Source organism: Centrocercus urophasianus, unplaced genomic scaffold, assembly GCF_019232065.1.
Source record: "Centrocercus urophasianus isolate 14NV4802_14NV808 unplaced genomic scaffold, USGS_Curo_1.0 seq_13, whole genome shotgun sequence".
Lineage (NCBI taxonomy): Eukaryota > Metazoa > Chordata > Aves > Galliformes > Phasianidae > Centrocercus > Centrocercus urophasianus.
In genome coordinates, this window is record NW_024884475.1 from 1,920,948 (window position 1) to 1,945,492 (window position 24,545).

Here is a 24,545-nt window from a genome sequence, read left to right on the forward strand (position 1 = left end):
ATTCCATGATTCTCAGTGCTCCATCTCGCTGTGGTGAAGAAGGGCATCTTCAGGCATAGAAAACCCCACTGGTAGGGATGAACCCGAAATTGGGCTCCTACCAAAGCCCTGGAGGAGAGAAGAAGGGTGTTCAGCTTCTGGTAAGGATCCAGGCTCACTTATGCTGGGATGCTGACACATCTCCTTTGGTCCCTCTTAGCCTTATCTCCTTTCCTCGTGCTTGTGGTGTTGGAGCTGCCCCTCACAGAAGGGCACTCTGCAGACAGAGGGTCAGCACAAAGAGGCAGTTTCCTCACAGTGACATCTCAGGAATTTGTGGTCTGTGAAGGCTGAGTCAATGTGAGCGGGAAAAGGCTGCCTATTTTTAGGACCGCTGCTATTTGGGGGTGACTGAGCTCTCTCCCTCCTCCCACATCCAGCATCTCAGCCATGCAGAGCTTGTGGTGCACCTCCTTTACACGAGGAGGGAACTCAAAGGCACTGCTCAACAGCCATCCCCAGTGCCATACTGACATAAGTAAAGATTGGCTCCTTGGGGGCAGTGCAAGCCTTGTAGCAGGTAACAGAGACCTTTCCCTGGGCAAATGGGTACTGTAGAATGTTGCCTGCTAGGATGAGCAGATGGAGGAGTCAAGGTGACTGGGAAGAGAGGATGAATGATCATAGAATCATTAAGGTTGGAAGATCATCAAGTCCAATCCCAACCCATCCCCCCCATACCCACTGACCACGTCCCTCAGTGCCACATCTCCATGGCTCTGAAACGCCTCCAGGGATGGCGACCCCACTGCTTCCCTGAGCAGCTCGTGTCAATGCTTGACTACTTCTCTAGAATCCAATCCTTTGACCATGTCAGCCTGGCCTGGATGCCTGTGTACCTGCATGACCCACGGAGCTCTGCCCGGTGCCACAGTTTGTGTGCTGGTGAGCTGCCAGCTCCTGCATTTCTTGGCATCCTCTCCCCAGGAGTCAACACAGCTTGGCATAGCTACTTGCTGGCGTGGCATCACGGGACTTGTCCAGCTGCCAGTGCTCTGGGACAGCATCACCCTCAGAGTCAAGCCACCCCTTGTATGCCAGCTGTGGAGCATGGATGGCCTGTGGTCTACCGAGCTGCGCAAGATGTGACATTGAGCCCCAAAAAAGCTTCAGGTCAGCCAGCAAGCTGCACTGAGAATGCAATGAGAGGTGTCCAGTCATCTCTTCATGTGGACCCAGGACACCCCCAGTGTTTTGTCTTGTTGTGGCACAATAGCTCCTGCTCTGAAGATGTCTGTGGGAGCCACCACCTTCTGCAGAGGATGACATACCAAGGTTTCCCCAACAGGGTTTGCAGGGAGTCCTGTGTGCAGGATGGTCCTGTCAAAAAGAAAATTCCTCTCTATTTTTCATTTTGTAAACAAGTGCAGCCCTCTGCCCTCTTGCCATATAGGCTGCCCTTGGTCTGGAAAAATTGCTGTTTATTTTACGCTTAGCAAAATATTAGCGTTTATTAGTATTATTTTCGTAGCATGCACAGATGACCCTCTGGATCATGATCATTTGGGCTTTCCCAGACCTTTCTCCACCCTTCTACCTTCCTGGAGCAGTGGGCACTCCTGATTTCTTCCCTTCTCTGGCTCCTGATGGTGTTTGGCTACGTGCTCCTTCTTCCCACCCTAAAAAGAAGTCAGGGATCGACTTGTGTGCATCATTTGACTGTGGCTGTGGTCCTGTCTGAAGCAGTGCCCTAAAGCATGCTTGTAAACCCTCCCTGAGTGCTTATCCAGCATGGATTCACTTAAAAACCTACAGGGGAATGATGCTGAAAATACATCTGGTGTTGTAGCAGCAGATCCCGCGGCAGCTGCTGTCAGCAGCACAGGTGAGATGAACGGCGTGGGATTGCTGTTGTCTGCTCACAGCCCAGGCAAATTAATAAGGATGTTGTGCTGGAAGGAATTCCGCCCCAAAGATAGGAAGTGCAAGCTTTCAACACATGCCAGGCTCCTCTGGAACGTGTTTCACAAGAGCTTCCCAGCTTACCTGCAGGTCTGAAGCATCCTGCTGCCCTGTGCTGAGAACCAAAGCCTCAGGAGTCCTGGGAGCTGGTGAGGGCCCAGCTCCAAGCTGTATTTCTCCTTTGCACGTCTTGGTTCTCTCCTAGAACAAAGCACTAGGTAAAAAATAAATGGTTCAGGAGGAGGTCTATGTATGAGGCTCTATGAAATCATCACTGTCAGGAGGAATAATCCTCATAATGTAAGAATAAGGACTCTCAAATAGTCATTTAGAGGTTTCTTGCCCTTTACATTTGCCATCAAAGGGCATCAGAGTAGAGGATGCATTTTGGTGCCTGGTGTTGGGGGGTTGGACTCGATGATCTCTGGAGGTCCCTTCCAACCCCTACAATTCTGTGATTCTGTGTTGAGGCAGGAGCAGAGGTGTCTGGGAACTGATCCTGGTGCAGCTCAGGGTGGTCACAAAGTGGTACACAGGGAGATAGGGACAGGAGGACATCATCTGAGATGGGAATGGGACATTAAGATGGATGTGGAAGGGGTATGGCTTCTCCGTAAGGAACAGGCTGGGACTCTTCAGCTTGGAAAAGCAATGGCTAAGGGGGCTAAGGTGGGACTCTGGGCTCAGTGGTGTTAGTCCAACAAGGCTGAGGGTGAGCAGGGCTGGATGGGTACAGCACAGTCATTCCTGAAAGGAGTCCTGGGGTGGAGACAGTGCTCCAGAAGCTGGGTGTCGTGTTCTCCCAGTAGCACAAGTAGTGCTGGCAGCTCAGAGTGCAGCATCCCAAGGAGTGTTTGCTTAGCAGGTTATCTACACAGTTAATTTACTCCTCTTCTCGTGAAACCATAGGAAGCATTTTCTCATGGTTGTAAATAACCTAACGTTGCTTTGGCACAAAGCAAAGTGAAAAATAAATAGGAGTGGGGTTAGACCGTGAGGGCAATGCAAGCTGGCTTTTCTTCATGTAGGTATGGGAACAAAACACAATGTGATGGCATGCTATGGAGTACCTCAAGCACCACTGATCCACTGGTTATTTATTCAGTGATGCAGGGCTTTATGTCTCCATTAGATCTGGACCTTACGACAGCTCTGTTGAGCTTGGTAGTCCTTCTCTTCCTTCATCCCTCATGTAGGGGGGTTGGAGCTTGATGATCCTTGAGGTCCCTTCCAACTCAAGTCATTCTATGATTCTGTGATTCTCTGAGTCTTCCAGATGGAAGATAGTAAAAAGGAGAAATGGAGACAAAACCCATCCTAAGAGCCCAGGGTAGAGATGAGTTTTCTGCAGCTGATGATGGTGTTGGGAATGCAATTGGCTTAGAGAAATGTGCCATCTTGCTGGAGGAGCCTCTTTGGCATGATTTCATAGAATGGCCTGGATTGAAAAGGACCGCAATGGTCATCTAGTTTGGACAAATCTGTTGCATTTGCAACACAGCTGATGGTATTTCCCAGTGCTCTCAACCCATTTATTGGCAAATGGAAAGCAAGGAGGAAACCAGAACTGTAGATGAACTGTGTTTCGTTGGTCCTCCTTCCTTGGCCCAAAGCTTTCAGCTGTGTCCGTCGTGCTGTTGGATCCAGAGAGAAGAGAATTGTCATGTGCTGTTTCTGGCTCCTTTTCATCCAAATGCTGCACAAGCAAGACAAAGCACATGAGAAAGACTACATCAAACCAAGTCATTTGCAAGCCCTGTCATGATTTCAAAGCCTCATTTTCCTTTTGCAGAGGATCTGGAGGGAAGGGAGAAGTGTTCAAAGCCCAAATCTTGTTGTGAAGTCCAAAGCTAGGCGAGCAGAAGTGTTTGTTTAATGAATCTGTGCAGACACCTCAGGAACCCATGAGAGCAACACCTCCCTGCAAATCAGGTCATTTTCTTAGCAAGTGAGAAATGGCTTCCCAAGTTTCGTGGCACAGGGGTAGAAATCAGAGACCATTTGAAGGATTGAAAACCAAGGCTCTGGCTTTGCCTTTCTGTCCCACCAGGGTCCCCATCATCCTAGCTGGCACTGAGAGAGGTGGCTAAAATATTTTACCACCCCATTCACAAGGATGACATTCATCGCATCCCTTTCCATGGGGAGCTGGGTCAGCTGCCATACTTACCTCCAAAAACTCTCCTAGCCAGTGAAAAAAGATGGAATAGTCAACGTAAACAAAATAATAAAACCCCTGGCACATATCTTGTGAGGTCTAATTATAGGATATGGAAGTCAACGTGATGATATTTTCTTTGGATGTGTGGTGTAGATGTAATTACTTCTCCACAGATGATGCGAGATGTCCTTATGTAATCTGATGTTATTATTATGCAGTTATGGAAGTTTTCCCTCTCTGGCCCATCTATGGCTTTCTGCTCAACACCTTTCTTTTTCTTTCACTTTAAAATCTCTATGGATTATTCAGAAAGCAATGGGTGAATCAGTCAGGAAAGCAGTATGTAAGCAGAAGGGCAGTATGGTGGAAGCTTTGCTTGCTCCAAAGGATCTTTCTTGCTGTTTTTTTTTTTATTAGTAGGTGATAGGAAGGGGAGCAGGGAGTGGAGACAAAACTGGTGGTTTCCAGTTAGAACCACAGAATTATTAAGATTGGAAAAGAAAAAAATGGAGTCCAACAGTCATCCCATCCCCACCATCCCCTAACCACGTGTCCCCGTATCCAACCTCTCCTGGTGCAACTTAAGGCCGTTACTGGAGAGACTGGTTTCCAGTCATGGTTCAGTGCCAGCCACTGCACAGGAATTTGTGTTTAGGGCAGGGAATCCCCACATTTCTCTGAGTACAAAGAAGCCATCTATGGGGAAGCCAATAGCTGATGGATGTTTGTTACACTCGTGTCATTCATTAACTGTAAACTAACTCCTGCCAGAGCCCAGTGCTGTCAGGCACGTCAGTCATGGATGTAGATGGCATTTCAACTCCCACTCACCTTCAGACGAATCCTTCTCTGTGATCTGTGCCTGGATCCTCAGGAACTAGAAAGAAAGCGTACACCCCAGGGCAAGCACACCAGCTTGGGGCCACTGAGATGCTCCAGGCTGCCTGCACCTCCAGCAGATCCCACTGTTCCTGCTCCTGCTGAAGCCCAGAGAGGCTTTGCTGAGGATTTAGCCTTTCTCCCCCCTTGTGATGCCAAAAAAAAGTGCCATCCATCCTCATCCGAGGGGGCTGCCTCCAATCCCTGAATCCCAATGTGGATAGAAACAGCCCTTTTAAACAGGATGCATGCTGACCTGCTTGTTCCATTGGAAAGCTAGCTCTTCTGGTGGCAATTTGTTTTGCTCCAATTAATTTTTACCGGAGTTGACCTCCTGATTTGGGACTATGAATGGGCCTGGGCACTCTCTAGGAGGTTTGCTTCCTTTCTTCCAGATAAGCACTAAGGGCCGGATGCTTAGACAAGCTTCTCCAGCCTAAAAATCAGCTGGGAGAGCTACTAACCCCAATTTTCTACAGGCATATTGACTCCTCTTTTTGGAGACTTCGTCACTGTCTCCTGATCCTGGGGTAGCTCCACCAAAGCATGAAGAAAGAGAAGGGAAAAAGAATAGCATTGCTTGCCTACACCATTTCTTCAGCTCAAAAGATGAGAACCTTGTCCAGCTTTTATATGGTTCTAGCTCCCATGAGAGAAACAGGAGCTCTCTTCCCAGGCAAAGGACATGTGGTGTGAAGGGCTAGTGAAAAGAAAACCCTCCAGTTTTTCCTCTCATTAGCTAAAGGAAGGAAGGTGACCATTTAAAGTGCATTTCTTCTTGCCTAAGAGCAGCTACGATTAGCAGGCATGAGTGGGAGTGCCATATGGCCAGGGACAGGCATCACATGCTCCCCCACACAGCTCAGACTGACCTACATAGCATGGCCAAGCCACCATGCTGAAGCATCACAGCACACGCACCAGGCTTTCATCATCTGCAGCTGGAGTTGCAGAAGCTGTGATTTACGGGAAGGCCTGGGCTATGCACCAGCTCCAGGCTTGCCAGCACTGCATAAGCTTGTCTGCTCAGTGTGGAGCCAACACAGCCCTCTCAGGAAGAGACAGCTTATACCAGCAGGACTGCTTTGCCAGAATAGGAAACCATCTCTCTGGACAACAGGAACCAGAGTCTTTTGGCTTGTTCTCGTTGCCTCAAGCTGAGCAAGCAGATGCTGTCATGGGTTGGAGACGGAAAGCACCCCCTTTGCAACAAATGGCACCAACCCAGCTCTGCAGTGATCAGGACCCCCCCAACAGTCCTCCACGGTGACTTGTAGAGGGTCCCCTCCAATCCACACTTCTGGGGCAGTATGGAAGTGCCTCAATTTATGAGCATGATCAAATTCCCTCAGCATTTTAGCTTTCAGACCGGCGCAGGGATGACATCTCAGGGGTTAGACTTGGTGATTCTTGTGGTTCCCTTCTGGCTCAGGATATTCTGTGATTCTATAGTGGGGAATATCTTAGAATCACAAGGTTGGAAGCGACCTATAAGATCACCTAGTCCAAATCTTCAAACAACAGCCACGGATTCAAGGGCAGCTTACAACAAAGCACATCGAGATATGAAGCTGCGAACGCTCAAGGAGAGGTAATGGCCTCAAGTTCTGCCATGGGAGGTTCTGGTTGGATATTAGGAAAGATTTGTTATCCAAAAGAGTGGTCAGGCACTGGCACAGCTGCCCAGGGAGGTGGTGAGTCACCATCCCTGGAGGTGTTCCAGAACCCTAAGGATGTGGTACTGAGGGACAGTGAGCATGGTGAGAATGGGTTGGGGTTGGACTTGGTGATCTTAGAGATCTTTCCCATCTTTAATGATTCTGTGATCCTATAAAACCCCTCCACAAGCTGTAGCCCTGCTGTAGCTCACCCCAAGGGGTGGTTTGGAGTTACAGCATGAGATTGACCTTCTGGATGTGGATTGTTGGACGCCATTCACTTACTTTGTTGGATGCTATCTGCTTACTTTCCCCATTCATTGCAGGGGTGTTGGACTAGATGACCTTAAAGTGTCCCTTCCAACTCAAACGATTCTGTGATTCTGCAACAAGTGGAGTTGGCTCCCAGCTGAGGGCTGGAACTGAATTTAAGCTGTAGTGATGCTGGCTGGAAAACTCTGGAGATTTACAACCCTGCCCCACAGTCGGGGCAGGGTGCCCATTTGGGAGGTTTGGGGTTTTGATCTCCTCGAGACTTTGAAAATGATTACTCCTGTAAATAAAGGAGTCTGAGGATGGCTCTAGCCTACATCAGGATGTTTTGACTGAGCATTTCTTTAAGGAAGAAATCCCAATGCGGGGAGCCAGGCGTCTGCTCCCATTTCCATCTCTCCCCAAGCACATTGATGCTTTCTGCCCACAAACCCCAGGGGAAAATCCCAACCCGGTGACGTTCCTTGCTGCTGACATTTTTGCTCCTGCTCTGATCGGAGCAGAAAACACTTAACCACTTTTATAGCCACAGTCCGGGGACCTCAAAGCTTAGAGATCTTGAACCGAAATGGCTCCAGCAGGAGTGAGATCACCCCGCCAGGGAGCTGCTCAGAGCCACTGCTGCAAGAGAAAGGAAAAGGGAAACAAAGGATCCAAGGAACAAAGCGTTTGGTTTTGAGTCGAGTTTATTTTTCTTTGCCTCAAGAGGAAGAAGGCATTGAAAAGAAAAAGAGGGGGGGGGGGTTGGGGGGTAAAGCGGTATTTTTTCTTTCTGAAAACTGAATTTTATTCAAGAGAAGGAGAGGGCATTGGAAAAGAAAACAACACACACCCTATTTCATTGAAGAGAAGGAAAAAAAAAAAAGGGAGAGAGAAAAACACCAGAACATTTCCATAGAAATAATTCTCAAACAAGAGAATTTCTCTGCAGAAGAGAAAAAATGAATAGGAGTCCCTAGGGTCCCATTTGATAGCAGTCAGTCCAGGAGATTCATTGAGCGGGGAAAGGAGATCTGCTTCTTTCCTTTTGCCCTTCTTCTTCCTTTCTTTCTGTTTTTGAACAGCTACAGGTGCTCTTTCTGTTGTGGCTCCCACCCCAAATCTGCAAACCCCTCTAATTTTAACCTCTTCTGCACTGCTAGAAGCTTTGCAGCCTTGTGCATGGTAGAAATCCGTGCTGTTCTTGGCATGGGCATCCAGAGTTCCAGGATGAACTCTGGGGTTTTGGTGGGTGTTCAATGTATCTTCCCCCAGGAAGACACAGTCCATCATTGCTGGGTAGGCAGGTGGGTAACTCCTAACCCCTAACGCAAGGCTGAAAGTTGTCCCTGCTGATGAGCTCTGCAGAATGCTAATTAGAGTTCAAGCTGTGTTGTTAATTAGGGTGCAATCTGTGCTGATAACCGTGATCTGGTTGAATTTAAACAGCATTTAAAAGCGCATTGGCAGACTCGTGGTCTGACCCATGGCAGAGAAGGGTGGTCACTACCTGGAACTGACCATAGCTGCCCAAAAAGGGCACTGTAGATCCAGATAAAACCTAAAATCAAAGAGGCTTGGTGGTTATATCCTTTGGTGACTGGGAAACGTGATGGTGTAGATGCAACTGGACGTGCAAGAACCCCTGCAAGATAGAATACTGTGAGCTGGGGGTCTCTGATGTCTCAGGCTGTGCAGAGGCTTTGGTGGAGGTGGTCCTGGTGGATGGGAGGTTCAACACTCATTGTCCTTGGTTAGAAATGGGAATTTAGGGTTCAGAAGCTTATGGCTTGTCTTGTTGGGAGCATGGATCATGGTGGAGATCCTGGTGTTCTCCAAAGCCTCCTCCACTGAGATTTATTCATCTTCAGGAAGTGCTTAGGTATAGCAAAGCTCCCAAAGAAAGAACGAGCGTAACCTCAAACAACATCAACCTGCACAACCCCAGCTGTTCTCCCTGGGGTGGGAAGGGCTTTTTTCCAGTATTTCTATTTCCAAGGTGCAAGCCATGAATCCTGCTGGTGGGGGTCTTCTAGTAAAGCCCAAAGCAGCCACTGCCTCTTGGGAATCCCCCACTTCTGAAGTCAAGGGGCAAAATTAAGAGCTTGAGGCTCTGTAGGAATCTATTTCTGCATGATTTACACCTTCTCCATGCACCCCAGCAGCGTGCGTTGCCATAGTTTAAATACACATGTAGCCCATATTAGGTTATTGTTAGCATTATTGCTATTTTACCACTCTTGCAGCAATTAGCATGTGGTGGGCGATGCTGTGTTTGCAAGGCTGCAACCAACAGCTCCTTTGACACGCAGCCATCCTGCTGACAGCAAATTCCCTTGAGCAAGTAAGTCCAAATTAACGGCAGCTTTGTGTGGCTGTATAACTACAAATAATCCCACATGAGTGCTGGGGGCTGGTTGGCCCCCCAGGGGAAGTTTGATTGCTCTTTGGCCACAGCTGAGAGCTTTTTCTGCCTGGGCTTGAGGCCACTTTGTGCAGGTTGATTGGTTGGCAGCCAAACCTGGATGCTTAGAGCATCCCACGTAGAGCATTGCACGTAAAGCATCCCACATTGAGCATCTCACTTACAGCACCTCCCCTATCCGTGTGCACAGGGAAACCTCTCCAACCTATTTGTCCAAATGGCCTAAAGGAAGCCAGAACCTGCCACAATTATGGACAGATGGGCAGCGTGACCGCTTACTGCTCGCTTCCATGGGAGGCAGCAACTGCCCCTTCCATTTCCTCTGTGCTGAAATGTGAAAAGTGCAAATGGGCTGCAGGGATCATATCCCACCATCAGTAAGGGTTTGTTTTCTTTTTTCAATTATTGTTTTAATTGATATGTGGCTTTATCAGAGATTTTGGGGTTGAGGTAGGGCAGCGTTGGCACAGAGAAAACACAGCCAGAATCCGCCTCCTCCATGCCTGTCAGTGAGATGTAAAATATGAATTAACCCAAATCTTTGCATGCGTTGTAAGATATAAAATATGAATTAACCCAAATTTTGAAGAGCTGAGACTGTCTCAAAGCTATTGGGCTGGAACCTCTCTCCCAGGGCCAATAGTAGTGGGTCCGGCACCTGAAATGTCGCACATCCCTTTGTGCTGTGAGAACCCCCAGCACCTTTCCATGACAGATGCAGAGATGCTGGATGGTCTCTGGGTGCCTCCCTCCTCCTCACACTGTTGGCCTCTGGGTGCAAAGATGCAAAGAAAGAGTTAAGGCACGGCACAGGGCTGGCGGAGGCCAATCAGGCAGAGCAAAGTGCGGCGCGTTGTTTACGCCAGGTAGGATTTGGGAGTTTTTCCTGGGGGTGCTGAGCAGGTGGATGATGAGCAGAGAGCCCACAGCAGGACGGGGAATGCGGGAGGACAGAGCACTGGGTGCACCAGGTAAACCCCAAAGAGTTGGGGGAAGGTTTTTTTTTGGGGGGGGAGAGGGGGTTTGTTTCCTTCCCCCTCTTGCAGCAGCTTTTGGGGTCTTTGTTAGAGCTTGGAGTGGCACCAGGGTGGGATGTGCTTTGTCCCCAAGCTGTGTGTGGTGGGATGTAAGCTGTGGGCTGCTCTGGGGGGAAATGCTATCCCCCCCCCCCCCCCCCCATACATGCTCATCTTGGATCTAGCTGGTATCCACCAGCACCTTGCTCCCCTTCATTCTGGGGGTGCAGTATCCCCACATCTCAGTTGTTGGGGGGCTCCCAGCTCAAAATGTGAGCACAGTTTCTCCCAGCAGCATGAGGCAGCTGCTCCACGCCCTTGAAATTCCTGTGAGTGAGTTAATTATAAATCACAGCCGGGCCCATGGTGATGGAATCCGGCTGGCACAGGGCTGGTTCACAGCCAACCCTGGCCCAGTGGGGCACCCCATGGTCCTTCCCCTCTGAATTTTGCTTGGATGCCCTGGAGATCCCACGGGGGGCCAAGGAGTGGGGATGATCGAGAGATGCTACAGGTGGAGGAGGGTGCCCCAAAGGCACATGGGTCCCCATTGGGGTCTTCCAAGGACAGGTTGCCCTCATAGGAAGGGAGCTGGAAAACCTCCAGATGGAGACTGCAAAACCTGTAGCAACCCCGCAGCACGTCTGGATGTGATCCTGGGCAAGCAGCTCCTGAGCAGAGGGTTGCATATAACGTCCCACTGATCTGTTGCAGCACAGGTTTCAGTTTGCATTGCAGTGATTTCCCTCCTGCCACTTCCTGATGGCAGCAGAGTGTGTACCTTCAGCACAGCCACGAGCTGGGGGAAAACTGATAGCAAAGCGGGAGGATTAGCTGGAGAAGGTGGAGCAGGCTGCACTATTCAGGCTTTGTGAGGAAGAACAATAGGGCCTTTATTGGGGAAGGGAGGTGGTGGGGTTGGCATGCTGGGGATAAGTTGGTGTACAGTGTCCCTTAGGCAGCTGGGGGGACAGCATGTAGGGGTGTGGAATGGAACAAGTTGGTTCCCAAAGTGTCCCTCGGACAACTGGAAGGACAGGGAACTGAGATGTGGGATGTGGGATGGGACAGGCTGGTATCCAGTGCTAACCCTTGGCTAGCTTGGGGAAAAAGGACATGACATGGGACAGGTTGGAACTCAGAGCATCTCTTGGCCAACTAAGGGGACAGGGAACTTGGCCATGGGATGTGGGATGGGACATTTTGGTACCTGATGTGTCCCTTGGCCAGTTGTCGTGACAGGGAAGTAAGACATGGAGCATGGGATCCCATATGTGACAACCCAGCGTGTCCCTTGGCTGGCTGAGGGATAAGATGCTGGGACATGGGATGGGACACACTGGTATCTAGTGTGTCTCTTGGCTGGCTGGGGCACAAGGAACTGGGAGGGGATATTTTGGTACCTACTGTGTCCTTTGGCTAGATGTAGGGAGAGAGAACTAGGACATGGGACATGGGATGGGTCCTTGGCCAACTGAAGAGATAAATATATATATATAGGGACGTGAAAAACAATAAGAAAACCTTCTACAGGTACATTGGCCAGAAGAGACAGGCCAAAACGGGCGTACCTACTTTGGTAAATTTAAAAGGAGAACTGGCTTCAACAGATGAAGAGAAAGCTGAGGTGCTGAATGAGTTCTTCACCTCGGTCTTCACTGGTGGCCAGGATTCTAGTCTTTTTCACGTCCCTGAACCCTGCATCCCCAAACCTCTATGTGGGGACCAAGGAGGTAAATCCCTCCCCACTGTAAGGGCAGAGCAAGTCCGAGAGTGCCTCCTTAGACTGAATGAATTCAAGTCTATGGGGCCGGATGGCGTGCATCCCAGGGTCCTGAAGGAGCTGGCTGAGGTGGTTGCCGAGCCGCTCTCCATCATATTTGAGAAGTCGTGGCTGTCAGGTGAGGTCCCGGATGACTGGAGGAAGGGTCACGTCACTCCCATATACAAGAAGGGGAGCAGGGAGGACCCGGGGAACTACAGGCCGGTGAGTCTCACCTCCGTGCCTGGGAAGATCATGGAACGGATCCTCCTGGACAACATGCTCGATCACATAAAGAATGAGCATGTGATCCGAGACAGCCAGCACGGCTTCACCAAAGGAAGGTCATGCCTAACTAATCTTGTGGCCTTCTATGATGGAGTGACGGCATTGGTGGACGAAGGGAAGGCGACTGATGTCATTTACCTGGACCTGAGCAAGGCCTTTGACATGGTCCCCCACCACATCCTCATCTCCAAATTGGAGGGAAGTGGATTTGATGGGTGGACGACCCGATGGGTAAGAAACTGGTTGAAAGGCCGCAGACAGAGGGTGGTGGTCAATGGCTCTATGTCCAGGTGGAGGCCGGTAACAAGTGGTGTCCCCCAAGGGTCTGTCTTGGGACCGGTCCTCTTTAACATCTTTATTAATGACATCGATGAGGGAATTGAGTGCACCCTCAGCAAGTTTGCTGACGACACCAAGCTGAGTGGTGCGGTTGATACGGTGGAAGGAAGGGATGCCATTCAGAGGGACCTCGACAGGCTGGAGGGCTGGGCTCGGGTGAACCTAATGAGGTTCAACACGGCAAAGTGCAAGGTTTTGCATTTGGGCCGGAAGAACCCCAGGCACCTGTACAGGCTGGGAGGAGTGGTCCTTGAGAGCAGCTCGGCAGAGAAGGACCTGGGGGTCCTGATGGACGAGAGACTGAACATGAGCCAGCAGTGCGCTCTGGCAGCTCGAAAGGCAAATGGGATCCTGGGCTCCATCAGGAGAGGGGTGGTCAGCAGGGACAGGGAGGTGATCGTCCCTCTCTACTCGGCTCTTGTGAGGCCCCATCTGGAGTGCTGTGTCCAGGTGTGGAGCCCTCAGTACAAGAAAGACATTGAGATTTTGGAAAGGGTCCAGAGGAGGGCGACTAAGATGATCAGGGGGCTGGAGCACCTCCCCTATGAGGACAGGCTGAGGGAGTTGGGCTTGTTCAGCCTGGAGAAGAGAAGGCTGCGGGGTGACCTCATTGCAGCCTATCAATACCTGAAGGGAACCTACACCCAGGAGGGGAGTAAACTCTTCAAAAGGGCTGACAACAGCAGGACTAGGGGAAATGGATCGAAGTTGAAGGAGGGAAGATTTAGGTTGGATGTTAGGGGGAAGTTCTATACAAGGAGAGTGGTTAGGCCCTGGAACGGGCTGCCCAGGGAGGTTGTGGATGCCCCGTCCTTGGATGTGTTTAAGGCCAGGTTGGACGGGGTCCTGGGCAACCTGATCTGAATGTGTGTGTTTGGTGGCCCTGCTAGGCAGGGGGGTTGGAACTACATGATCCTTGAGGTCCCTTCCAACCCGGGTGATTCTGTGATTCTGTGATATGATATGGGATGGGGCCATGTTCCTTGGCCAGCTGGCAAGATGAAGAATCTGGGACATGGGGATGAGAGAGTTTGGTACCCATTGCACCCCCCGTGGTGGGACTCTTGGGACACCCAGGGCCCCTTGCAGCTGAGAACAGACAGCATCCCATGCTGGGAATGTCCCACACTGGGCACTGCCACCCACTCCTGACCTCAGCAGAGGGGTGGATGGGGACGGAGGAAGCCACCATCTGTGGGCTCCCCCTTGGCAGCAGTGCAGCTCTCCCTGAATTGCTGCCTGGGTCTTTTCATCTCATCTCTTTTGTTTCAGGCTTATTATGTAAATAGCTGATGCGGCCCCTGTAATGAGAAAGTAGTTTCCCAGAATACAAAAGGCTGTAATTATCTCATTAGCAGGCAGAAAGGAAAAGGAAGCGTTTCTGAGCCACTTGCTTTTATTTCCCACAGAAGCTCAAGAAAGTGCAGCCCCCAAGGGTGACCTCAGTGTCCCATCTCCTGCCACCTTGACTTCATGCACAGGAAGGCACAGTGGGTCCTGATGTCTCCTACCCAGCCACATCCTGGGGGCTGATGGCTTCTAGCTGAGAGCAATAACTCCAGGACTGCTGTGGGTCCCCGATTCCCAAAAGCAGTATTTCCCAGCAGGATTCCCAAGCTGGGATGATAGTGTAGGTATGGTGCAGATGGCAGAGATGAATGGCCTGGGGAAAGGAGAAGGAGAGCTCCGGGTCCTTGGAAAGCACAGGGAGTTCTCCTGATGTTGTCTGGATTCTGGCGATGGAAAAAGTTTGTGGGAGGGAAGTCAGCAATTTGCACAGTCCGCAGACAGGTTCACTTCCAGCAGGGCTGTGCTTCTGTGCCATATTTCAGTGGTGGAAGAAAACCTGGCAGCCACCAAGTCAGGAGAGGGGAGAAGGAGTTGGGGGAGGTGCAGAAACAATGATTTGAGGGATGGAAAGAATGCCTGGGAGCGAGCAGTTGAGAAACCTCATTCTGTTTTCCTCTTCAAAGTGAGGCAATTTGAGAAGGGTGAAGGAGGAGATGCTGACATGCTGGAGCCAGATCAGAGCAGAGCAGAGGTGTCCCTGCTTCTTGCATGCACTCATGTGGGCATGGTGGTAGAAATGGTGGAGTCACCATCCCTGGAGATGTTCAGGAAACATGGAGATGTGACACTGAGGGACGTGGTTTAGTGGGCATGATGAGGACGGGTTAACAAGTTGGACTAGATGAACTTATTGGTCTTAATGATTCTATGATTGCCTGCTTTGGGCCCAGCATGGCCATAAGAAGGTAGCACATGAGCAGCGGTAACAAAGAAAACCTTGCTGGAGGAATGAGGCAAGTCCATCCAACCTCTGCAGCAATCCTCCATGCAGGGACAGGAGGTGGGCTCCCATCTCATTACTGCTTCTGGAGGTTTTCCTGGGGATGCAGGGTGTCCATACCAACCCCAGCAGCAACCTTTGAGGTTGTGGTGCTTTTCTGAGACTCAGGCTCAAACACCAGGTTGGATATGAGGAAAAAGTTCTTCTCAGAAGGAGTGGTGAGGTATTAGAAAAGGCTGCCCAAGGAGGTGGTGAAGTCAGCATTGCTGGAGGTGTTCAAGAAAAGGGTAGATGTTGCACTAAGTGACATGAGTGGGTGGCTGAACTAGATTATCTTACTGATCTTTCAAACCTCAATGATTCTATGGGCTTCCAAGGAGGTACTTGCCCAGCCTAACTGCAGGTTTTGCATTTCAGTGCTGGTTCTCCTCCAGGGCTTGTTAACCTCCAAACACAGGTGGTTTTGCTCCCTACAGTCTGCTGTCATCCCACAACTTGCCTATTAGTGGTCTTCCCTTCTTCATCCATACATCTTTCTGGAAGAAGCTGATATGATCACAGCACTTTCCTTTCAAACTGTGACACTTTTCCTATCCCGCTCCATTACCTTGGACCAAGGTGACTCAAGGCCAGGTTGGATGGTGCTTTGGGCAGCCTGGTCTAGTGGAAGGCATTCCTGCCCATGGCAGCTGGAGCCAGATGGTTTATTAAGATCCCTTCCGACCCAAACCATTCCACTGTTCTAAGAATTGCTGCTCTCCAGACACCTCTCTGGCACCAGTGCCAACAAACTGGAACACCAGCAGAGCCCTAGGCACTGTGCAGGTGTAGGTCCTACAGAAACGAGTGTTTACGCCCTTCCACTGATTGCGTGCTCATTAAAACCCAAGCAAACCAACTTGACAGCTGAAGGTTGTGGGCACACCTGTTACGAGGTGCGTGGGGGCGATTTTTGACCTTTGGGTGCCTTTGCAGGAGGAGGAAAGTGGGCACCACACGTGAGCATTCCAATGCACTGCATTGCTCTCAGGCTGTTTGCTGTCGCCTGCCCTGCCTGCGAGCAGCGATTGATTTCCCTCCCACGTGGCACAGTGCCTAGGTATGTCTCCCAAAGGCCTTTGTTACTAGAGTGTTAACAATTAACCTGCTCAGGCAGAAATGGAGCCAGGCCTTCATAATCTAGGCTTAGTTAACTATTCAGCTGCTTATCGGAGAGCAATTTTTCTTCTGCTTAACTGGAAGGCGTTTGCTAACTCGTTTGGATAAGGCAAAGTGTGAAGGCAGTGGAGCTGTAGCCCAGGAGTCTATGAAAACTATGCTAAGAGGCAGTCGTGAAGGACTCACCCACCGCATGCAAGAGGAAGGAAATCTCACCTCAGGTTTTCTCCATTGGATGCAAAATTGTCACTGTGCACAAGGCATGGCTGCTCAGGGAAAGTCTGCATAACCCTGCAGTTGAGATGGAATGAGCAACTCATGCAATATGGAGAAGGGTGTGGAAGGAGAGGGAACTTGCTTGTACCCATGGACATGTGCTGTTGGGAAGATGCCTGCAAGCATCGATCCAGGCAGACAAAGAAACTCTTTTCAGCTTTTTTGAACACGCAGATGCTTGGAAGTGGGGAAATTAGATCAGGAATTGTTCTGGAATGGTTCGGTTCTCTTTGGTTTAGCTGTTGCCAAGGGGCTTTGGGGAGCCATGGGCAGAGCAAGGGCTGAGGGGTGGCTCTTAGGTGGCTGCAGCTGCAATGGGCATTGGGATGGTGGGATGGAACAGGTGTGCTCTCCAGGGCCCAGTAAGGACAAGAAGGCAGCCCTGGTGCTCCCAAGGTGATTCCTGCAGATCCACTTCCACCTTGCTTGCATGGCTTGGGGAATCTCTTCACCACCCAGCCATGCTAAGTGGGGACTTTCCTCTCCAAAACAGTGGTGATGCACTGGCACAGCTGCCCAGGGAGTGGTGGAGTCACCGACCCTGGAGGTGTTCCAGAACCGTGGAGATATGGCACTGAGGGACGTGGGCATGGTGGGGTGGGTTGGGGTTTGGATTTGGTGATCCTAGTGGTCTTCTCCAACTTTCATGATGCTTCTCATTCCTTCATCAACTAAAGAAAGAACTTGGGAGAAAAATGCTTTTCAAGGTTTGCTGCTTGGTTTGTGCCAAGGAGATCTGGGTTGTGCAGAGCTAACTGGGTTAAGGTAACCAATCAGTTTTCACAGGCTCCCCAGGGGCGGGTGAAAGTCAAAGCTCTTTGCAGAGAACAAAATAGAATAGCTTGGGAGGCCATGCTAGATGGGCTGTAGCCCTGCCAAAAAGCAGACGCTGGCCTGATGCTCCATCTTTAATTTGCTAATGCAGTGTAAGAACAGCTGCATCTCCAGAGAGCCAGCACAGCCCCAGTTCTGCATCAGCGTTACAGGTGCTGGAGGGCAGAGTGGGAATTTTCCAGTCCCGAGGTCCCACCATGGATGGAGCAGCAGGACAGATGTCTGCATTGTTTGCTACCTCATCTCGTCCGCCTCACGCTTTAATTAGGCTGGTTGTGTTTAATGAGGCTTCCTAGGGAGCACAGGACCATAAATCTAATGAAATCTGGGGGTTCGTAAATGCTGTGGCTGCTGTTGCAGAGTGTGCTGAGGTCCTTGGGGATGAGCACAGGGTGAAAAGCTCTGCAGGACCACGAAAGAAGAAATCAGACATGGAGGCAGCGAGCCACAGCCCCAGCTCAGCTCTGGCTGGTTCTTTCATTGGGAATTATCCATAAACCCAATTTTAGTTAGCATTCCCATGGCACCCATCCCTCACCCCAGCCATGCTCAAAACCTGATTTCACAGTTCAGTTAAGGGGTGAGCAAGGCAAAACCTGGCTAAGAATTGGTGCTGGCCAAAAGAAACAAAAGTTCCCCCCCCCCCCCCCAGAACCTCCCCCCTCTCCCCCCCAAAAAAATCCCTTTTTGGCAAAGAAAGCCTGTACTGCTGGGGATCTGTTGGCACTTCTGGAATCTCCTTGAAAACATATTTGAAATGCTTGCCCGTATGCTCTGGTTATCAGCTCCTGGGTTTACAGTAAACATAAGCTAATAGCCAGTTTTTTGGTTTTTTTTTTTTTTTTTCAGAATATTTTATTGGATTCTTTCCAGTTAAAAGGGAGGGGGGGAAAAAAGTCATGCAAAAAAAAGTTCCATTTGCAGAGACTGCCTCTGTGACACAGCTTTGATCCCACGCCATGAGACAGCAGCTGAAGCATCTGCCCTTGGGTCGCTGGGGCTGAACAGGAATGTCAGCACAATGTCTCAGTGTTGTAAGGATGTGATCCTAAGCGAAAGCCTCTTAATGTGAAAACCATTCCCTGGGATCCTTGGGGTCTCTGAGGGCTGAGAAAGGCTGTGATGAGGACCACTGATGGTGGAGCTGATAAGTCACCTTCCTCTATGGCGGCCTAAAGGTCACTGTCATCTCTCTGTCCAGTCCAAAGCTCCTTCCTGAGAGAAGAACATTTCTCTTTTCTAGCTCACACTGCTTGCTTTTGTGCTGGCTTCTCTGTTTCGTTTTATAGAATCAGACTTTCCAATGATCTCATCCTGCCCTCAGAATCACAGCACGGTTTGGGTTGGAAGGGATCTTAAAGCCCAACCAGTTCCAACCCCTGCCATGAGCAGGGCCACCTCCTACCAGACCAGGAGCTCCATCCTGACCTTGAGCCACATCCATGGACAGAGCAGAAATCAGCACAAGTGTGTAAACGTAAATGTGTTCTGTTATAAATAACTGCCTCTCGTAGCAATCTCTCTGATTGCAGTGTTGGATGGAGATACTAAGAATCCATCAGGGGATCACGCAGAAAGCATCAGTGCCAGACCAGTGTTGCAGGGTGGATTTTGGATGTCCTTTCAGGATGGAGAAGGTTACACCACCAGCCGCATCCTGTTATGGACAGGTGGACACATCTGGTGTGTCTCAGCTCACAGAGGCTCCTTCAGGTCCACTCAGGACTCGAGCTTGGCTTTCCTACCCACCTGGCACAACTTTTTCTCCCTTCCCTATTTTGGCCCAGAGGGGCTCTGCATCATTTCCCTTCAGCACCATGGTGCCAGCCCCACCTTACTCAGACCACATTTCATGGCAGTTTTCTTTAAGGTCAGGGCTCTGGAGAAATAGAGGAAGCTACAAGCAGTAACCCTGAAGGAAGTCTGTAGAAATGCAATGACAAGCAGCACAGACTCATGATTTTTTCCATTATTAGTACAAGTTTCCCATTATTAGTATAAATACCAATATTACATCAGAGCTGAGCTCTACAGCTAAGTAAGCTCTCCAAAGAAATAAGCTCAGCTCTTCTGCTGGAGCTGGGGAAGAGCTGACTTAACAACTCCACCTCAAAAAGAAGGAAAACCCCACTGAAATACCCTCCTGATCTCCCTTTCCTGCCAGCTCTGTCTAAGCCTCCCTATCACCAATGTTCTATCCAAAGGGCAATACTTTCTCAGTGTCTTTTTTATCCAGAGGGAAACCTGCATCCCCCACTGCTCCTAAGTCTTGCTTTAGTACCCATCCTGGCAGGATGATTCACCTTGGAAATTCTGAAATTGAGAGCTTGAAGGCTTGGTTCAGCTGTGCCCAGTGTGAATTGAAACACCTGAAGGCATCAGAGACCTCTGCAAGAGCTGGTAGATAAAAGATGGGACTCCAGATAGACCAAAGCTCTTCTGGAGCAGCACTGGGAAGAGCATGCAGACCCTACAAGGCAACTTAGAAATGAGAAGTGTATTGGTTTTCACAAAATATAGAGACTGTAGGATTCATTACAATCATCCAAACTTAGCAATGTGACTTCTCCCTCCCCTTGCAACGTATCAGGTAACAGGATCCTGCATCAAAGGTACAGTGTACTAAGATTTGGTGTCAGATTCTTCATTATCTAATAAGGCAATCAAAAAAGGTTTGTTGTGAGCCTTTATTTCTTGAAATGGGATAAGACCCAATGCAGAGTAGATCCTGAAGGCTGGGTGCAAGAGTGCACGGACAGCTTTATTTTCAGAAGGGATTTTCAAGAAGAGGCCTGAATTTTTTTGGAAGTGATAAATTGTATTCCTACAAGGAATACAATTGGGCATCAATAGCTCTAGACCTTGACCCCCTCAGTTGTTAGCAAGTTCAACACTAATGTAACCACCACTATTTGGGGAATTTCCCTAAAACGCAGATGTTTCAGGTGTTTCCCCAAAACGCTGATGTTCATAGAGCTTGGATGTTTTTGAAGCCAGGGCTGAAATCACAGGGCTGGGGTTTCAAGTGGTGATAGAGCTTGGGGACAGTATCCAGTCGTGTGAAGGCTGGTTCCAATGGAAGAGGAAAAGAAATAGGTGTTATGGGACTGCAACCAGGTCAAAACAACCATTTATCAGCATGTTGTTTCCCTTGTTTTGGTCAGCCCAAGGCACAGACTGAGCGCTGCTCCTCCTAGGAGGGTTGAAGGTCACAGAGAGGAGGGCAGCCCCATCATCTGCTGCATGCCACACGTTGAGCTGTGACAGCTCCTGCCCTTGTGCCACCCAGCCCATGGATCTGCTCATCTCTGCATGATGCCGATCTACAAAAGGGTATGGAAGCAAAAAGGCATCTCTTTAAAATTCCTTCACTTTTCCTCCTTCTTCCAGTGCCACTGACCTGTGCCTCCACCTCACCTGTGAGCTGCCATGGCCACGCTAGAGACGCTGCCAGTTCTTAGTGACCCAACGTACCCCAATCCAGAGAACTTCCACGGGTTTGCTCCTCGGCCATCCCAAAACACCTCCCGGAGCATCATGGGGAGCGTGGGGAGCGGAGTGGCCAACGACCAGGAGTTTGCCATGAAGAGCGTGGGGACCAGAACGCAGAGCAGCGGCCGGCAGATGGAGGGGTCACGCAATGGGTTCTCCACAAGGGAGATCTCCAACCGCTACTCCGGCGAGGAGAAGACGTACAAGTCAGAGAAGGTCTCCAATTCCCTCTACATCAACGGCGACCTGCGTAAGAGTGAGAAGGTGAAGATGGACATCTGTGGGAATGTGACCACCAACAACGAGAAGAACATGCCACCTCCTCCCCAGTACCGAGAGCCCAGTAACCCACCAAAGATATTGCCAATCTCCGGCAAACTAGACCAGGTGAGAACTCCTGCCTCCTGGAGCAGTGTGGTGGTTGTGGCTTGGCTCTAAAAGCACAACCCAGGCAATGGAGTAATCCTGACAATTAGTCTTAATTCTTACTATGTAGATGGCACAGTTTTTATTTACAGTTAATGCAATACTACTTTCGTGGGGCTGAGCAAAGGAGAATGCTAGTTCTGGAGGGATCCAAGAGCATGATAACAACTCTTTCACAGCTAAGCTTCCAGTTCTTTGAATTATTTAACCCACCTCAGTTACTGTGCCTATCTCTCCTACTGACAGAAGAGAGAGCCGGAGCTGCTTTTCTTTCCAGTCAGCCCAGCATGTCATATTCTTATTTTGGGGCCATTTACAAGCCATCTTCTACAGCCCACTGCTGAAGGTCTTACTTACTTCACTCAAGTAAGACCACAGAAAGGTCTTACTTGAATGAAGCTGTGTGTATCTGTTCAAAATCCTAGTGCTCCTGGTGAGGGGCAATCTGATGAGGCTTGTAAACTACCTCTGCAGACATTATTCCCTGTCCAAGCACAGTCCTCATGGCTCATATCAGCTTAGAGGATGCCCAGAGCCCAGATGTTTTATGCAGCCTGCTGCTCTGCTCCAGCAGATCCTATAATTTGTGTCCTGGGGAGGCTGCCAGAAGCAGTGTCGTTTCTGCAGCATTTGGTGGCCTTGTCTCGTGGGCCATTAACCTGATGCCTCCCATAGTCCATCTCAATCCCACGTGACAGATGCCAGATTTTTGGTCTCCAGCCTTGCCTGCTCACCAGGACTCATTTTGTTTCTTCTGCAAGGCATTTTCAAATACGAGGCTGGTTCCTCTGGGCTAATTTTCACCTGCAGCCCAACCCACAGTAGGGGAGACTCAATCCTATTTTGAGGAAAATTTTATTTCTGTAGGTGCACTCATGGGGAGAGGAATGTGCAAGACTTCAGAGGTTCTAAAATCCTCTGTAAATCCTTTGCAGCTGCAATCCATTTTCCCTCCAGCGTTGTGTCTGCTCACAGGAAACAAAAAAATTAAATCAGGAGCAGCTTTAGCATGTTACTTGCCCAGCATCACTATGATGGGGCTGTAGATCCCACCTGCTCCTGCCCAGTGCATGAAGGATATGATATCCATGTAGAGGAGAGCTGACTGCCATGTGCTTCTAGAGCAGGACAGCTGCTCATCCATGGGGTTAATTCAGTTTTCAGCAGAAGAAAAATGCACCCTCCAATCTAGGTGTCCTTCAGAATGTAATCTTCTAAAATCGAAGTTGTTTTGATCAGGTCTGGTAAGCAGGTGGCAGCTGTTCTTTTAGCAAAGAGCAATCAATGGTAAGAGGACCAATGGGGTATTCTGGGAAAAAAACGTGCAGATTTGGGACAGGTTCAAGCTCTTTTGTCACTCGGGCCAAGGAAGATGAAGTGTTAATTTATGAGTGGCCGACTCTTCTCGGGTTTCACATGTTAAATCCCAAATGACCCGGGGTGTGTTAAAGCTGAGAAATGTTGAACCAGCTAGCTGGAGTGGCCTCAGCTCCACCAGACTCAGCCTGTGTTGATGTATCTCTTGTGTGTGTCATTATCAAGCGTCCTGCTGTCTTTGATGCGTGATCCTTTTTCCTTTTGCAGAGCAATGAGCCCTTAGTTAGACCCTCAGCCTTTAAACCAGTAGTTCCTAAAAACTTCCATTCCATGCAGAACCTCTGCCCGCCGCAGAGCAACGGGGTGACAGAGAACAGAAAGAGCTTGAACCACGCCAACAGCAATAGCCCATCCGCACCCAAAAGTGGACTCGACAAGAGCAGCCTTAACAGGACTACAAACCAAGTGGGAGGCCTTTCGGATTCGGGCCGTAACTCGTTAACGAGTCTGCCCACGTATGGGACAGGCTACAGCCAGCACGTGGGCCCCATGAGCGCCTCGACCAGCCACATCAACCGCATCGGCACGACCTACACGGACAAGAACATCGTGGGGTACAACGGGATATCTACCTCAGACAGCGGCCGCTCCTCGAGCAAGAGCACCTCTTCGTTCAACAGACTGAACCATCTCAACGAAACGATGCCTTTCCACTCTCCTTCCACCGACGACATCATCCAAGACTTGGAAGACAGGCTGTGGGAGAAGGAGCAGGAGGTGCTCCAGATGAGAAGAAACTTGGACAAGAGCGAGGCAGCCATCTTCCAAGTGTTCGAGGAGAAGCAGAAGATCTGGGAGCGGGAAATGGAGGATCTCAGGCAAAACTACGCCAACAAATTGCAGCAGGTCTCCAAAAAGGCGCAGCGGGCGCAACAGGCCTTGCAGCTCCAGATATTCAAGCTGCAGCAGGAGAAAAAAAAACTCCAGGATGACATGGGGCAACTCCTGCAGCAGCGAGAGGAGCTGGAGAAGAAATTTGTGGCTTTCAAGAAGGAGCAGGCTGAGTTCCTCCCGAAGATTGAAGAGACCAAATGGGAGGTAAGAGTGGTGTTGTAAGAAATCTTGAATGAGGCTTTCATCGATAACCCAAAGTACCTGCATTGGTCCCATGAGCAGCCCAAGACAAGGGCTGTGGGTGAGTGGCCTGTAGATAACAGGAGACACTTTGGCCACCTCTCCGTGTCTGAGCTTCAAACCTACAGTTTTCAATTAAAATAAAATGAGTGCAATAATTTTTTTGTGTGCACGTCCTGTGCTGGCTAATAATTAGGTTTCACAGTCAGGTCACTGCAATGTGGGAGATTTGAATCCAGTTTGAGTGAATAAAGATTTCTCCATACAGGTATTTGTGCCTCCCAAAATTGAGTTTAAGCCTATTTTAATTAAATTCTTCTAACACCTGCGTTTGGGCAAAGCTTGAAATGGCTTTTCAAATAAATATTTGATTTCTGTTCTTGTTGAAGATCTAAAGCAAATGAGCTAAGGATGATACCTGTAGCCAAGTCTACCTCATGCTTTCCATCGCAGTGCCCTGTTTTCGGTTGCTAATAAGTTGATCTCGTTCAAAAGGCTGAAAGGCAAATTCCTCTTTACGTATTTTTTACTTCTGCTTTTATTTTTAGAACATTTTATCAAAACCCATTTGAATAGCCAGTGCTAACACAGTTTTGGTGGGGTTTTTTTTCAGCTTGATCGTGTAAAGAATTTTAATCCTTCCATGGACTGGCTAGAAACTTGAAATTCATTAAGGCTGCAGTGGGGAGGAAAAAAAGAAAAAAAAGTAGCTCTAGAATCATGAAGGCCCTATTCTGCTAATCCTGATGGAAAGTCAGTGGAAGTGGGATTAATTAGGGCTCTGCAACACACTGTTTGGAGATATTCAGCAGAGCTTATTAGAGGCTTGCTCTAAAATTTCTGCAAGTTACATGCAGGACAAGCAGGGCTGCCTTGTCCAACATGATGCCTCCTTTG

The 24,545-nt window shown here is 49.5% G+C and overlaps 1 protein-coding gene across 4 annotated transcripts in view; it reads left to right on the plus strand.

The window, feature by feature from the left end:
- Positions 1-24,545, plus strand: part of LZTS3 (leucine zipper tumor suppressor family member 3) — a 38,356-nt gene that overhangs the window by 8,900 nt on the left and 4,911 nt on the right. For 2 of the 4 annotated variants that reach the window (XM_042811942.1, XM_042811941.1), the window contains exons 2-3: positions 20,670-21,158; positions 22,782-23,612. In XM_042811942.1, coding sequence (XP_042667876.1) covers positions 20,709-21,158; positions 22,782-23,612 — 1,281 coding nt within the window. In that variant the 5' untranslated portion in view covers positions 20,670-20,708. Of the gene's footprint in view, positions 1-10,188; positions 10,288-20,669; positions 21,159-22,781; positions 23,613-24,545 lie in introns of those variants that run through there. The other 2 variants (XM_042811940.1, XM_042811943.1) reach the window with 2 other exon arrangements.